Raw genomic sequence first — 17468 nt, 5'->3', positions numbered from 1 at the left:
TGTATGGTTAGGTTAATACTTGGGGTTATTTTATTACCTATCTCTCTCAATTTACGGCCTGCTTGAAACACTATTAAGTTGGTAGATATGTGCCCCTCGGCAAAAGCTATATTAATTAATTATGATCCCTGTCTTTCACGTTCCAGTGTCAGCGAGCAGATAAGGAGGCTTTCCTTACAGTGGAGGTTTGTGACTCAACGGTAGGACATGCCCTAGTTTGCAAACAAGTCAAACTTTACGGTGCCTGCAACATTTTGGCCCCTAATTTAGCTTGTTTTTTTAAAAGGGACCCCGGTCTAGGCCAATATTCATACACTGACTGTGCTTCCTAATGGCAGTTATTTTATTTTAAATAATTACAACTGCTGTGGCTTACAGGCAGGCATCCCGTATATAGTGATAGTTTCACAACGTGTTACATGTTGCAGCAATGTCCTGTTTCCTCCCCCACATTGGGTTGTAGATAGTTTGCTTTGGCCTTCCATTCCGACTTTGAAAACAGATTTCAATAAGCTAAGCAGACTCCAAGCGCTATTGTTTCAACAAGAAGTGTCTCTCACATCCGCTCGCAAGACATTCTAATTGAAAGTAGCAAGAACCGCAAGTGAGAACTAATTCACCAAATAGTTAATGCATCCGGGAAGGGAGACTAGGTATAACTTAAAGCGACTAGCAAACTGGATAAATACGGTCCAAGACAAACCCGGGACACAATTGCTGTTCTCATTGGACGCAAAAAAAAGCCTTTTATGCTGTTCACTGGCCTTTCATGTGGCAGATATTAAAACGGTTGGTGTTTGGTCCCAAATTAATGTTGTGGATCCAGCTGCTCTATATGGCACCGAAGGTGAGGGTGCGGATCAACGGGACGATGTCAGAGGAGTTTGAAATAGAGAGGGGAATTAGACAGGGGTGCCCATTGTCCCCGATGCTCTTGGCGTTGACATTGGAACCGCTAGCGTGCCTAGTAAGAACACACCCGAAGGTAAAGGGATTCACGGCACATGGAACCTAAGAACGCATCTCATTGTATGCAGACGACGTCCTTTTATACATCACCGATCCCACATCCACAATTCCAACCCTTTTCCAAGTACTAGAGAAATACTGAGAACATGCAGGCTATAAGATTCATTTGGGCAAATCAGTCCTCCACCTGGTGGGTGGACCCCACGAGCTACACAACCTCCCCAGGGGATCTACAAGTAGCCACAGAAGGGTTTAAATATTAAGTGATGTATTTATCCACGGACATCCCGCGATGCCTCACACGGAATATTCGAAGAGTAGTGGCAGACTTCTATGTAGACGTGGAAAGATGGAGAAGTTTACCACTAATATTGTTAGGCAGAGCGGCAATGTACAATATGATCACGCTCCCAAGCTTTTTATATATCTTACAGAACACACACTCAAAGATCCCGGAGGATGCATTCGGAGTAATCACAGAGGGGTGCACACCCTCCTGTGGAGCGGGGGGCAACAGTGGATCACGCTTCACACACTGCAGCTCAATCAATACAATGGGCGTACAACCCTCCCAGACATTAGATTGTATTACCGCGCTGCGCATCTTATAGTAATAAACGAGTGGCGACACCTGCTGAGAACGCATCTGACATACGCATTGGAACAAGGACAATTTGAGGCACACTCCCATTTACACTACATATACAAGTGGGGGAGGTCAGACACCTGCTGCCAGCAACTCAGAGGGTACAGGAAGCATGGAGGGCTGCAGAAAAGCATATGGGCTGGGACATGAAGATAACGAGGCAGACCCCACTATGGGAAGGTAGGCATCTCCTGGAAATCTGGAAACTGAAAGGGTACAAAGACTGGGACAGGATAGGAATCTTGAAAGTTGAGAACCTTATAAAAGAAGGCTCCTTGATCTCGTTGGAAGCCTTAAAGCAAGAATTCCAAATGGGGGATAGGCAGAGGTATAAGTATATGCAAATACAACACGCGTGGACCTCAGAGGGGATAGACATTGCAAACACCCCAAAATTTGCACCGCTGAAGGGCAGACTTTTGCAAGAAAGAATATCAGAAAAAGCTGTTTCCTGGACCTATTAGACACCTATTAATATTATCTCGGACAATCTGGTGGCTCTGAGGAGACCATGGGAGACTGCCTTGGGTAACTTGGAGGTTATAGACTGGGAGACTGCTTTAATGTACCCGAGCGAAGTAGCTATCAAACTGAGATTACGTTGAATCCAATTTAAAATCCTCCATAGAACGTATATAACAAGATCCTGTCCCTACAAAATGGGATAGACAGAATCCCCTGGCTGCCTTTGCTGCAAGACAGAGACCGGCATGTTTGTACACACAATGTGGGAATGCACACACATGCAAAGATATTGGGTTAAGATAATGGGAGTTATGCAAGATACTTGGGTACCAGATACCAAAAGACACCGAATATGTTTTGCTAGGCATACCTTCAGACATAGACCTGCCCAGGAGGCGTGTTGTTCTGTGTAACCTGGGGATGGCAGTGGCCAAGAGAGATATAGCCAAGAAATGGGGAGCGGCCGAAGTCCCAACTCTGAGGGAATGGAAAGTAGGAATGGACATGTACATAGGGGCAGAGCGAGTGACATATGAAATGAGAGGCTGCCCCAAACATTTTTTCAATATTTGGCGTCCCTGGCTCAGACACTATGAACTAGAGCTTAACGATACCCAAGATGGGGAAAACAAATCTACCCATGCCTCGAGAAGGGATAAGCCCTAAAAAACATATATCTGTGGTGGAGGAGGGAGGAAGTGCTTAATGTGGACTTACTGCCATCATTCCAAATAGATGTATATTGATGTTGCTGGAAATACGAGAATTTTGTGAACAATGGAGGGATGTGAACTGCCTGGTCGCCTTGTATGTGCCAAATGTTAATTTGATGTTTACTGAAAATGAGAAATATTTATTAATAAACCTATTTAAAAAAAAAAAAAAAAAAGAGTGCGAGCGAAAGGGCGTGTTTTGTAACAGCGATTCCTGAGAGATCCGGAGTTTTGAATCATTTGTCTCTCTGTGAGTGAGTAGGAGAGCAAGTGAGGCACTATAGCTAGTCCTGGGCTCATGGGTACTAAGGTGGTAGGATGACTCAGTCCCTATACACCAAGGTCCTATAATCCTGCGCAGAGTTCTCTTTTTGGACAGAATCCCTGCAACACAAGCTATTCGCTCAATATTTGGAGATGAACAATTGTCTGGAGGAAGAGCAATTTGGATTTCGCCCTGGCCATGGGACTGAATCGGCATTGATTACACCAATAGATGAGTTAAGAATGAAGGTCGATGAGGGCCAATCAGCAGTGTTGATTCTATTGGACCTCTTGACTGCTTTCGAAACGGTCTGTCACACTACACTTTTGGCCCAGTTAGCAGCGATTGGGGTTGGCGGGACAGTCATGGACTAGTTCCGCTCCTACCTATTGAATAGATTTCAGGCAATTGCCCTCCGTCCGTTTAATTCCCAGATCAGGGATTAAACTGGGAGGCACATTGGGCTCCTCTAGTAGCCTGATTTTGTTGAACATCTATATGGCCCCTTTGATCACACTTATTAAATCCCATAAGGAGACCGTGGTCAACTATGCTGATGACTTTCAGCTTATTCTTTCGCTGGCATGCAATAAGCAGTCTTCCATCTTTCATGATTGCTTGAGGAACATTATACAGTGGCTCAGTCTAAATTCCTTGAAGTTTAATGGGGACAAGACTGTGCTTTTATGTTGTTCAGCCTATAAAGTCCCGGTAGTGCTGGCCGTTGCCTTTTGATGGGCCTGTTGTTCCTGCTAAGTCAGTCCAGAATGTGGGAGTCCTCTTCGATGAAAAATTCTTTATGGACATTCATGTGAATAAAACTGCTGGCGCTTGTTTTGCTCTCCTGAGAGTAAGCGGAAGATATTGCCAGTGCTACTCCTTTTCACCAGAACATTAGTAGTTTGCAGTGTAACTTTTAGTCGCTTGGGCTACTGCTTTGCTCTCTTGTTGACTGCACCGGAGTACCTATTACATCGTCTTTTAAGAGTCCAGATCGCAGCAGCAAAACTTGCCTTGAATAGATCTAGTTGGACCTCTGCCTCCTTGGCAATAAAGGATCTACATTGGCTCATTCTAAAGCAAAGAATTCTGTCCAAATCACTGTATCATGTTCAAAAGAGGCTGAGAAGATACATTCCTAGTGGATGCCCTTTGGTCTTCGTCAGCCAATCTGTTGTGTGTGACCAAGTTTAGTAAATCTATGCATGGTGGCCGGATCTTTATGGTCAGTGCGGCCAAGTTATGGAACAGTCTTCCTGTTTCATTAAGGTCCTTAACCGATCTATTGAAGTTCAGGAAAGCCCTGAAGCCCTCTTTCCCAAGTAGTTCTGATGGGCAGCTCAATTGAAAACAGTATCCACACCACCTTAATCTTCAAAGTATACAAGATCCAAAACTCCAGGAAGCCCAGGAATGAAAATTCTTTCCTCTGAGGTCTCCCCTTGGACTTCTCCAATGTGACATGGAGGGTAAGTGCTGTCTTGTGCAACTTGGTAATGTTTATGCACGTCTCTGAGAGAGGTCAGTGAGAGTTTCCACCTCCCTTTCTGTGACCCTGGTCCTCTTTAAGGTCAGCCCTGAGCAAATCTATGACAGTGTAGATGTTCTTGTGTTTTAGAGCTCCTCAAGTCTACAGCTGAAGCTTGTGTTCAGACTTTCTGCTCCATTGGCTTCCCCAGCTATTGTATACAATAGGAGTAAATTACCTTCTATCGCCTTGGGGGGGGGGGGGGGGGAGGGGGGGCGTGTTTGTGTGGTTTTACAGTATGCAAGTGTGTACTTTTTCTCTTTGGGGGTACTAAGCTCTGTGTCAGCCTGCTGTAACCTACAGTAACCCAAAGGTCATCCTAGAACCAGGCAAGAAGTCCACAGCCAGATTCGGGTTCAGCTGGGTTCATTCTTCACTCATTGTGTTTCACACCTCCATTGCACTCCGCATCATTCACAGCACAAAACCCTCAACATATTTGAGCTCAATAGAACTTTATCGCCTTATGTTCGACCACTTGCCTGTTGATGTCATCGCTCAGTTTTGGACCCTACTCAATCTTGTGCTTATTCGGTCGAAGAGGCCATGTCTCTATTTGAGCAGCACACCTGAGGGGTGTGGAATTCCTGTAGCTGGACGCCCAGTACATATTTTTTGGGGTCAAGGACAAGAAGTTTCCATAATTATTTTGTCCTTGGGACAAGTAGGCCCAACCCCCTGTAGCGCAAATCCTTTGGCTGCCAGATTACACTACCACATTATGGATCAGGTAAGGGCATTGTCTGCAGTTAAGGGAATAGTTGTACCCACATGTTAATCCTGTTCGAACTTGTATTTAAGGTTCATTAATACAAAGCTTTTTTTTTTTTTTTTAGGGTGAGCACTCTAAGGAAATGTTTTAAGTTCAGCCTGCACTACTGACCGTAGTTCCAGTATAAATGTGTACAAACGTTTGCAAATTTACCATGTATAATGCTCCCAAGGTGCCCCTGATTAGATGCAAATATATGCAAAAGCTTAAAAGCAAGATTGATGGTTCTTTGCTTTTTGAGATAAATTAGTCATAGAAAAATGCAACTAGGAAAAAATGTTAAGATTTCTCAAAAATATTCATAATGGAGAAATCAGTGTAACCAGTTGCAACAAAATTATATGGAACAAGAAATTAAACAAGCATTGGCAAAGCACATAGGTACGACTTTTGTGGTCAGCCATTTGGTCATGTCAAAATGTGCCTTGTTTTGATGTGGGTTTTGTAAAACCTAATTGTTGTGGGAGCTGCCGGGCCCTCATTATAACAAGCATTGGCAAATGCAAAAATATTTCTGGCCTCAAAAACCAAACCTTGCCACAGTAGTTCCTGACACTGAACAAAACTACTTTTTTGTGCAAGTATGCTCCTTTTGAAAGCAGAATGCTGTCACTCAGTCAGTAGATAGAGTGATTTTTAAAAAAACAAAAATGCCACACCTAAATAGGGTCCCAATTCCTAAATAGGGTCCCAATTCCTAAAGAAAATCACAAAAGTGCACCCATAGTATATGTCCTTGCAGTACTGCAGCTTTAAGGCTTTCATGAATTCACAAGAATTTACAGAAGTAGGTCAGGAAATTGTACTCCCAGAAAATATTTGTGGACTGCATTTTAGCACTGGCAAATAAACATGTGTACATTTCCTCATGTGAAAATCTCTGTGCTGTAACACTTTCTCACTGACTCCTTTTTTTCTCCAACTCTAGAATAAGTATTACCTCTGCCCTTGACAGGAGGAGTACATTTCTAACCTTTCTTTATATGGAAAAATATTACAGACAAGCTGATGAAAACCCATAAAACAAACAAGTTAGTAGGTTTGCACAGACTCAAATGGGCATTCCAACCATGGCAAACTATTTCTTGCTGCTACCTCCAGCCCCAGTATGTAGTTCTGTGGAAAGGTGGCAAAACAAAGGAATTGCTAGTATTCAAACTCTACTATGGTGTGAGCTCTGGCATAATCAGAGAGGTTATTAGCAGAGCTCTTGTATAATGATATTGCTGCCATAATTTGTCGCCGCACTACATGGCCCTAAAGGGACAAGTGGATTTTGTTACAGGACCAGTAGTTTTATGAAGCATCCTGTCCCATATACAAGTAGATATTTTATTAAATTCCTCACCCCTGCACCTCCTAACCTGATTTCATCCAGCGGTCATTGCTTATATTAATCTCATTACCAGGTCAGCCTACACAACCTCCCCAGGCTCTCCCATCAAGCACACACACAAGCAAGGGTCCTGATCCCAGGCTTACCAGGCTGTATATGACACTGCTTAGGCCGTCGAGTTGCTCACATGATTCACTGCACCTCACGGTCAACAGGCCTCTGGCACAGTCTTCCTCACGTGACCATGCCCTCACCTCCAGTCGGCTGGGCTGTACTCCACTCACCTATGCCAGTATTGCAAATGATTCCTGGCCTCTCAAAGTCCAGTCTTTTTTTGGAGGCCTTACTTCCGGACTCATTACTATGTAAGCACAATGGCCCCTCCACTATCTCACCAGGCTTCACCACAAGGAGTTCACTTCACGAAGGTGGTGCCAGAAATCCTGGAATTCATGCTCTCTGGTTCGCTTCCAGTGTCGCAAGGGTGCAGTAAAATGTCCCAGCCTCCACGGCACAAACCTTCTATGGGACAGCATTGGAGACTGTGGCAGATGGCCCGGTGGCGTCTGGGGAGCTGAAGAAGAGTGGAAACGCAAGGTAACACACACCAGCACGTCTTGGGAAAGGTCGGAAGAGCTAGAACATTCTGTAAAGCGCCAAAAGGTTTTGGACTCTCTTGGGTCAGTAAGAGCTGGGAAGATTTAAGCACCAATCACAGAACTACCATTAAACTGGCATCAGCCGTTTATAGTGCTCTACTCCAGTCGCATAGTTTGCTCTGTTTGCGTTCTCTGCTCTGTCCCATAGTCTGCTACACAGAATATCTAATGTTATTGCAGGATTCATGTTTGACCATGAGAGCCTGGCAAATTCACCTGTAAGCCAACCTTACAGGTACGCCCCCTTCAAGGATAAAATCATACAGATCAGTTTGAGATGTTCAGACACAAATAAACCGATAGCTAAAGATTCTTTGTACAGAAATATTCAGTTGTGTGGCGGCTTTATTTCTCTTATTTTTTCCATGGTTATTTGCCAGTCGCAGGTTACTGGGCAGTACTCTTTGTGAGTGCTGTAGTTACTACTAGAGAAGGTGCTAGAGGTTTAAAGACCTCTATTCAGTGTGACACAAAAGATAATGCCAGTGACCTCCATAACTAGACAGTGTTTTATGTCTTAAAGAAAAAGAATTTCCATAATGGGTAAATAAATGTAAAACAGGACCCTAAAAACCATTATGGCTACATAGCACAGTTGTTTGTTTTTCCTATAACACTGAGCCTTCTAGCAAATCTTATTTTACGGCGATGCATTGTGTTTGACTCAACTGCAAAAGTGTTTGGTTCTCTTAAGATTTAAAGTGTTTAATTGACAGGACACAAAGAAGGACACTGGAATATAACCTTTTAGATGAATGGATTGTATTTTTCCCAGAGGATGCTGAAAAATTAAAATTGGTGACTTTTTTATTTCAGCCTTAAAAACGCCACTCATACAGCAACATCCCCACCTATAAGAAATGTCTTTGCTGCTACCTGTTGTGTTCTATCTATGAGAGCAGTGGCGTTACTACTGATTCTGGATGTCCTTGCTCCTACTGGAGATGCCGAGATGATGCCAAACTAATCCAATCGCTGCACCCAGGGCAGGCCTTACTGGGCTTATTGTCACTCATCCTGGTCGGTGAAGTTTACCTTATTCCATGTCACAACAGCTGGCCGACAACAGGCTTTCCCATTCTTGGGCACCACCGGTAGGGCAAATGGCAATCCTGCAGAATTTCTACCTATGGTCCTGCAGTATCTGCTGCGTGGTTACTCTGGCATATTCTATGAGGAATTAAAAAAGAACAAAGTACAGGCTTATGGGTTTAGAATTTGTCTCTGGGGTCTTCCTATCACAGAGAAAAATATTTTGTTTTTGTAGGTTTACTGCTCAGCAGTCACCTTGAGACCAGTTTTCGACTGAGGTTTTTTGTGATGTGTGTTAGCCTGAATTTGGAAGCTTGATCTTCTCTCTTAACAAAGGACATAGCCACACTATGGTGACATGGAGAGGGATGATTTTCATCTAGGCAGGGCAAACCTCTATTTAGGGATAGTTTTTAGCCTTCACCTACCTCACCAGGTGCACTTCATGGGCAGGGGGACATGGAGAATGTGTGCCGGTTGGTGTTTTCAGATAGACATCACCATTATAGTATAAAGGGGATGAGCATTTTTGTGCAGCATACTAGTAGTCCTATGGCCCTCGGCATTCAACAGTGAATTCATAATGGACAGGTTCCTATACTTACGATCTGCATTCTCCATCCATTTCCCATACCTAGTTGGTAATCATTTCTCCATTTATGACGACTGAATGGGCCTTGTACAAGGGACAGCCAGGAGACAATCGCTCCCAGCAAGGGCACCAGTAAAAGGGCAGAATCGCCTGACTAACACTGCGCTGGTAGCAATTTCCCCTCACACATCCCTTGGATCGAGGTGACTAGAGCTCCTTCCTCTCAGAATGTGGTTACTTATTGAGTGTCTCTGCAGCTCTGATGTCAATCTAAAAAAACCAAAAAGTAAATCACAAGAAAATCTCTAGGTAGCTATCATGATTTTCATAAATGTACAATGATGGGGCCAACAGAGCATCACAAAGGCATGCAGAAGACTCTCTTCAGTATGTCTCACCAAATACAGTAATTTTGTCCTATGTTTCTGTAAGTAGCAGGTCATCCTAAATTGGTTTATATTGTGCTACAATACTGTGCATTCATGTTTACGTTGGTGGCATAGTAGATTGTAAACTGGAGTTTATTGCCCTTCATTTTTGGGAACCAAACTTTACAGCATATGTAAAGTCTTGGGCATCTATTACCTACCAAACCTAGACAGGCATGCAGTTGTTTACCCAGCTCAGTTCCCCTTTCAGAGGCACCATTCTATTGTGATTCTCTGGGTCAGCCTGACTAATTTCATCCCAGGTTAGACTGTTCTGTAAACGTAATGCCTATTTTTGGAAGTGCTCTGACGAACTCCGTTATTTAGGTTAACAAAAATTAGCTAGAAACATACAACAGAAACCCCTCATGCTACTAAGATGGATATTCAAATTCTCCACCGAGTGTTTTGAATTAAGTCGAGGAGAACCATTAACATTTTGAGTTTGAATTCTGCAGTGTGTTGATTCTTAAAGTGCTCTTGTTTTTGTGTCATTTATGGAAAAAGGGCAATTCATGTTGTTTTTTTCACCTTTCATTTTCTTACAGGGTTGGAGTGAAAATGGGATGAGAGAGTCGAAAGCAAGTGTGTGTGTGCATTTAAATACACATGTGCAAGTCCGCCTCATGCGAGGGCCTTGCACATGAGTGAATTAGGACATTTGGCGTGAGTGAGGGAAATGTGTTGTGATTAAATTGAGACTATGAATGCGGTTGCTCACAGTTTGTTTGATAAAAAAAAATTACAACTTTTGAATGCAAAACAAATGTTAAACGTTCCTCATTTTCAACCAACCTGAAAATGGTGGCCATTAAAAGTTTGTTTTAACACATGCATTTGTTGGGATGTGGCATTTGACTTTTTCCCCCCAGCAAACCTATAGTCTGAGGCTTTGAAGAGAAGTTCTCCTTTTAATAGAATCTTCTGTTTTTTGCAGTTTCAGAATAGAATTTGGACCGTCTATGAACTTAGCAAATACCTGTTCACTGTTTTTTTTTCTTCTCCTGATCATGTTCATAAGATGGTTAAAGTTTGTTGGGGAACTAAAAGTTGTGGTTTTTGTTGTTGACGCTTTAGGGTAGTGTTCCTGTCATTATTAGTTTTTTTCCTGACTCTGTGCTCTGTACTTTGAATTCACGTTAGCATACTAAATATCCGCTCTGCTAAATCTTGCACAAACAGATGGGACATGAAAAATGTGGGACAGTGCATGTTGGGGGTGCCGTTGGCATAACCCTTGTAAACATATTGCACCAATTTGGAATTGCTTTACAATACCAAAGTAATTCTTTTGTGCCAAGTCTTGGTGGCAGTGTGGTCTGTGATTGGCTCTAAGAATGTAGCTTAGTTATCTGATGTGTTTTTACCATTTGCTATACAGACGGTGCAACCTTTTACATAGTTTCTCAACTTTGTGTTTTTATTTTATAGACAAACCAAAATTGCCTGAAAACTACACCGATGAAACGTGGCAAAAACTGAAAGAAGCAGTTGAAGCCATTCAGAACAGTACGTCAATTAAATATAATCTAGAGGAACTATACCAGGTCAGTAACTGCCAGATACAATTTTTTTAATGGAAATAATCTTGAATCATCAGAGTTTGAATAAGCAGTTGACTTATTGGTGTACCTGAGAGATATTTAAGGTAAAGGACTACAATAGAAAAATATTTAACTTATGGTGCCGTCTTGAGGCTTATTTACAATTGATACTGGATTTCGTTTAATTTCTTTAAAAATAAATGTTATAGGTAGAGGCTGTGCGTAAAAAATGTAAATACATGAGCTGACTGGGAACAGCTGTCGAAGGACCTGTAAAAAGAAGTTTGTTCTTCGTACTTCTTTAGTCTGCTTCTACCTAACTCCTCTCCAGTTCACTGGTTAAAAACCCTTATTTAAATACAGTATGCTACATATTTGTATTGTATGCATTTCTTGGAAAATTGGTTCATTTTGTTTCTTTTTTTCTCTCAATACATTACAGCAAAATAGAATGAGGACTATGGTAGTGGAAGACAGTGGAACAGGTTTTCAGTAGTTTGTGCTATATATAATACTTAAAATGTAAACGTATGCCCTTTAGCCCTAACTCTGTAGGCCTCTCAATTGTCTTGAACTCTGCTTTCTCTACCAAACCAAGTAAGATTAAACTTTGGCACCCTGCATTGGATATTTTGTACAAGTTGAACGTTTTCATTAACTGTCTTGGGCATTTGTAAAGTTCAAATCTAGATGTAAAACGCCATCCGTACTCTCCTTGGTTGAACGAATGAGCATTAGTTTAACTACAAAGAGTAACGAGAGTACCCTTCCTGTGTGTTTTTTTTTCATTAACATAATTTTTGTTTGATATGCATTAATCTTAGTTAAGCACAGTGTTCTGACTAATTCCGTTCTCATTATACGGTGAACTGACATGTTCTGTCACTTTCCAAGATGCCCTAGGCACATTAGCATTCTCCAGTCCCTTGCAAAGAATTAGATTAGTGCTGACCCAAAGTCTGTCAAAAAGAATAAAATTCCTCATCGCCATTAGGCTTCATATTTTGTATCCATTGATTCAATTTCTACTTTTTCATCTTATGGCTTCACTGACTGTTTTTTGGCCACTAGCATCTGGACTACTAGATTTTTTTTTTGTTTGTGATTGTACATCTGAGCGACTCAGTGTCCTACTTGTTTTCTTTAGTCTTCTTAGAAAGGTTGAATATTATTGTAGTGTGGATTTTCCTGCTTTCCTTCTCTCCACTATTTTCCCTCATATGCACATCCTACTCTTAATCTCTTGAACATATCCCAGAACACACACTAGAATGAAGGGAGTTAGAAAGTCTGGTGAAGCCTAAAAGAGCTGTGGACCAAGGGGTGGAAAAGGGGTTGGCTAAGCATCCCACCTTCCATAGCCCTCCACTATGACCAGAAAAAGACTTCTCTACAAAAAGTGTGTCAAATGTCCCAGACTTGGATTATTTAAGGCTGGCAGCATCACGCTTTCCAACTGAGCACTGCATACTAGTTCACGTTTTCTGTCAATTGGGATGTTGGGTGTGCTTCATGGGCCCACTTCAACCTCTGTCTACACCTCCACCAAACCCCAGAAATTGAAGAACTGTTGGTCCCACTTCTAGGCCGATCTTACTTTGCTCTCTGAACATCCTTTGCCTGTTCAGTCAGCCACCCAGCCTGTGCCACGCCAACTAAGGTGAGGCAAAGTATTGTTCCTTCTCATCCTTTTCCAGTCTTCCGTTTATAGCATTTGAATACTGTAACTGTGCTGCTTGGTAGTATAACATTAGTGTTTTTCCAAGCACCTCTTTTTATTGTGGTGTTTATTGGAAGGATTTTGTAGAAGTTTTAATTTCAAAGATAAGTTGGTCAGTGATTCTTTGAACAATCCTGTTGGAAATTTAATTTCACTTTTGTAGACAAGGGCATAGAAAGGCACAGCCATTTGGCGAAAATAATTCATCTTTTTAAAGTTTTTCTGAGGACTCGAGGTCCTTGAGCAATTAGGCATCCCCTGCGCGAGGTATTCAGCAAGATGTGGCATGCGTTAGCCCCAGATATACCCCAGTCATGCGCCACTGTGTAAAACGTGGACTTTCCTTAAAGCCTCTATTACTGTAGCACTGAATTGGCACATGTCTCTACAGAGATGGAAATGGTGTTAAATCGAAACTCGAGAGAAATGACATCTTTCTCTAAAAATGAAAGTAACCACGCTGTAGGTAAATTAGTGTAACAATTTTGTGGAAACTTGTTTGAGATTGGCATTTTGGTTTTGCAAACAATCTTACTTGTCTTCCTCCCCTTTGCCCCCCTCCTCCCTATACAGCTGTACATTTTTTTTAAAACTAAATATTAATGAAGCAAATGTGTCCTTGATCTGTAAGGAAAATCGCAATACATTGACCAGCTTACACCATTAGTCTGTCTGATCTTTTTAATTTGTTAGATTGTCCTTTCATCTAAGTAAAGAGATGAGGCTGATTCTGGCAATATGTACAGTGGTAACACTGTTCATCTTCCTCTCTGTCTGCCTGGTGCATCCCCCAAAATTCCACTTGCTTTTCCTTCTGCATTGTTGTTTTATTCAGATTGAGATAATCAGTTGGAAAAAGAGTTAGCTTCAACACGAAGGATGATTTCACATCAGCATGTCTACAGTCTCTAGCACGGCTGGTTTTCTATTCTTCGCTGAGTAGGTGTGCATTTATGTATGAAGCCTTGTCTACCCGCACTGTATCTGTTGTTTGTGTGTGGTAAATTTGCAGCCTTGATGTGCGAACTAGTGGCTTGCACTACTGCCATGCTGTACCTACCGTGTGAAAGGTTTGTTGAGGTGCGCCTGATTTGTGATTAAAGGAAGCTATCTTGCTTTGTCCAGGCTTGATGTGCCCATCCTGCTTCCCACCGCAATCCATCTTCCCCTTTCAAGCCCATTTGCACGATATAAAAAAGCGCATTTTGCAAAACCTTATGTACTATTCCATTGCACAAATGTCTCATTTTGTAGACTCAAAAAGAAAAAAAAAAGTTCCTTATGGTGTGCACAATTAGGGTATCAAACTTAATAAATATGTAGTTATTCAATCCACTAGTAATGTAAAGATTACAACATATCAATGAAAGACAGGAGGTTTCACTTGTAAACTTTCCATACATATATTTTACAGCTTAATAACAAGTGCTCAGTACTCCAGTGATCACACTGTGAGTGGGGAAAAAAAGTGTGGCGCAGCAGCATATATAATACTTAAGACAATGAAAAAATAGTATATTTTGTGTAGTTTGGGTCCCAAGATTTCAGGTACCACAATAGTTCAAAACAAATCGGTTCCTTATTCTATAGCCGTGGGCAGTGTTTCGACTTTTAGTGTATTAAGGGTCCTTCAGGACAAATACAAGGATTAGAAGTCCATCCTGGAAGCCATATAAATATGAGTGGTGACAAACTGCCACTTCTAGCTGCAAGGAACAAATGGCCTCCCTTAAACAGCCAGTGATGATTATTCCTGTTTTTGATCTGAAACATAAACAATGCAATAAATAGCCATTCATCAAATGGTTTGACTATAGCTGTGTGGAAGAATAAAAATACACACGTCCAGCAATAATACATAATCATTCCAATCAAGATAGAACAATAGGGAGGGTTAATCCTAGCTCAAAGACCTTAATAGAATTGAAAAGTCCCGTTAATGATTGCTTCAAAAACGTAGATTCAATGACCGGACTGAAGGCTTTGCTTTATGCAGGTTGAAGCCGCAATCATAGAAAAAGTGTACTTACTGGCTCGTAGTAAAATTCCTTAAGCATTGGCTCGGACAACCAGTTTACAATACATATGATGTCTTCAAAGAGAGCCCCAACATTGAAAGATTTAGAAGCTGGTGCAACTTTCATTCAGTGGGCCCCAAGCATGAAAATATCAATGCCTGCTTCAGAGAGTATCTACCTGATGTGGCTGTATGCATGTAGAAGAAAAATTAGCACTTGATCGGAAGCAGAAGTCTAGTGTACTCGTATGCTTGAAAAGAATTTACAAAGTAGCAATTAACAGGAGTACAGCCCGTTAACCCAGGTGAGACCGGGTGTAATATGCAACAAAAAACAACATCTCAACTGGAGGGTATTTAAGAAAGGACAATTTGCAAGCGGTGAAATAAATCACATGAGGGCAGGGAAAAAAGGAGGGTAGACCACATCATGGGGTGAGGTAGAAAAAGTCAAATTTTATACAATTCTGTAAGTGGTTAGGAAGCACTACAGTACATATATTTATACAATGACCATAACACACAAGGTGGGCACTGGACGTGCTGGTGAAAAGTGGACGGCGCAGTGGCAGTTTAGGAGAATCAATCACCTGCCAGATGAGATCTGTTTCTGCGTGATTTTTTTCTTTGTAGTGACTGACCAAGGGAGCTGTGTCTACATTGCACCTTTGGTGTTGGAGAATGCGTGACTTTACCATCTGTGTTTGGCCAATGTATAGTAAATCACAAGGGCAACGTATTGCGTAGATTACATTTGCAGTACGGCAGTTGGTAAAATGATTCAGTTTGTATGTATGTCCATCGTTAACAAATTCCTTTGTGTTACGTGTGAAATTACATGCTATACAAGATTGGCATTTGTAGTGGCCTACAATGGGTGGTAGTCCTCGGAGTGAGGTAACGGTTTGGTTTTTCTTGTCAATTTGCGGCCACGTGATGGCATGCACAAGTTTGTCTGCAATGTTGTTACCCCTTTTAAAGGAGAACAAAGGGGGTTCTGCAAATGGTGCGTGGAATCGAAGTAGAGGCCAGTTCCTTTTGATTACCCCACTAACCAAATTGCTAGATGGGCTGTATGTGGACACAAAGGGGATACGTGAGTTGGTGCGTCTGGGGGAAGAAGAAAGTAGAACCTCCCTGTGGCAGTACCAATCCCTTTTAGAGGCACGGGTCACCATGCGTTTTGGGTAGACTCTGCTGATCATTTTTTTAGAGAGAATGGCCGCTTCCTTGAAATAGTCCTTGAGCCATTTGCAATTTCTCCGGATATGGAGAAATTGGCCATATGGTAAGCCATCCCTCAGGGCCCTAGGGTGGTAACTGGAATACATCAGAAGCGTGTTACTTTCGGTGGGTTTATGGTAAAGGGCAGTGCCAATGATACCATCCTCTGCATGTAAAGTGAGATCTAGAAATGGTAAGTCATTAGACCTGATATCTGAAGTGAATTTCAGGTGTTTTTGGCAGTTGTTGAGCCAATTTATGACTGATCTTAGATCATCCTGTGTGCCATGCCAAAGTAGAAGGATATCGTCTATATAACAACGCCAGAGATTGATTTCATTGAGAAATGGATTATGTATGGATAGGAATAAGTAGGTTTCAAGATGGTGAACCTAGAGGATGGCAAAATTGGGAGCAAAGCAAGCACCCATAGCTACGCCCTTGGTCTGTAAGTAGAATGTTGCCTTGTACAGGAAGTAGTTACCTGTGAGTGCAATGCGTAGTAGGTCAGTAATAAATTCTGTGGGGATACGAACTGGTCTGGGATGTGAGTGAAGGAGTTGTGCAATGACAGAGAGACCATCAATGTGAGGGATGTTGGTATATAATGCCTCGATATCTAAACCAATCGTGAGGTCATTGTTGATGTCGAAGGGTGTGTCCTCAATGATGTTTATGAGGTGTGTACTGTCTCTAACAAAGGTGTCAGTGGTTTGGACAAGTTCTTTAAGAAAGGAATCAATATATTTGCCCACCGGTTCCAGAATGGGTCCACAGCCCAAGACTATAGGACGTCCAGGGGGATTAGTAGTGTTTTTGTGGACTTTAGGTAATATGTAGATGACTGGGGTACGTGGATGCGGGTTATTGAGAAAGGCATATTCTTTTTGGGAGATAATGGCAGACTCTAAGGCTTGCTTGGTGATGGACTGTATCGGTTTTCTAACTTCAGGAAGGGGATCTCCGGGTAAGGGTTGATAGTGGGACCGGTTGTGCAGTTGGCGTAGGATCTCTTTGTCATAGTTCTCCATGTCCATGATCACTATTCCTCCGCCTTTGTCTGCGGGTTTAATGACTATCCGTTTGTTGTCTTGTAGATTGTCTAGGGCCTGTTTCTCATCAAGAGATTAATTGTAGGGGACAAACTCTGAGCGAGACTGTAGTTCCTTCACGTCGTGTAGGACTAATCTCTCGAAAGCAAGAATTTCTGGTGGCATTATGGATGTGGGAGGAAGGAAGGTCGAGGCTGGGTGGAATGGTCTGGCCTCCGGAGTATTGTCATCTGGTTTGTCAGAAAAGAATTGTTTAAGGCGGATACGCCTGAAAAAGGGAAGCAGATCTTCTTGAAGTTTATAGGTTAGTGTTCCGTGGGGACCAAGGACAAGCACTTGCTGAGGAGTGAAATCTCATCTGAGGACAGAGTATGTTTGGAAAGGTTAAAGATGGGGATGGTCGAGTTATCCAAAGTGTTGCCATCTGGTACTGGATTTAGGTCATTTTCAGCAGGAGAGGAATGATCTAATGATGGCTGCTGGTGTACATCAATAGACAGGGTAGG

At 42.1% G+C, this 17468-nt stretch overlaps 1 protein-coding gene across 1 annotated transcript in view; it reads left to right on the top strand.

Annotated features, from left to right (window-relative positions):
• Window positions 1-17468, top strand: part of CUL4B (cullin 4B) — a 761875-nt gene that overhangs the window by 24878 nt on the left and 719529 nt on the right. Inside the window, exon 3 of the mRNA XM_085608106.1 lies at window positions 10837-10952. Coding sequence (XP_085464232.1) covers window positions 10837-10952 — 116 coding nt within the window. The remainder of the gene's footprint in view (window positions 1-10836; window positions 10953-17468) is intronic.

The sequence above is a fragment of the Triturus cristatus genome, chromosome 5_2 (assembly GCF_964204655.1).
Source record: "Triturus cristatus chromosome 5_2, aTriCri1.1, whole genome shotgun sequence".
NCBI classification, from domain to species: Eukaryota; Metazoa; Chordata; class Amphibia; order Caudata; family Salamandridae; genus Triturus; species Triturus cristatus.
The sequence above is the reverse complement of the archived record's forward strand: the minus strand, read 5'-3'. Positions and strand labels throughout refer to the sequence as shown.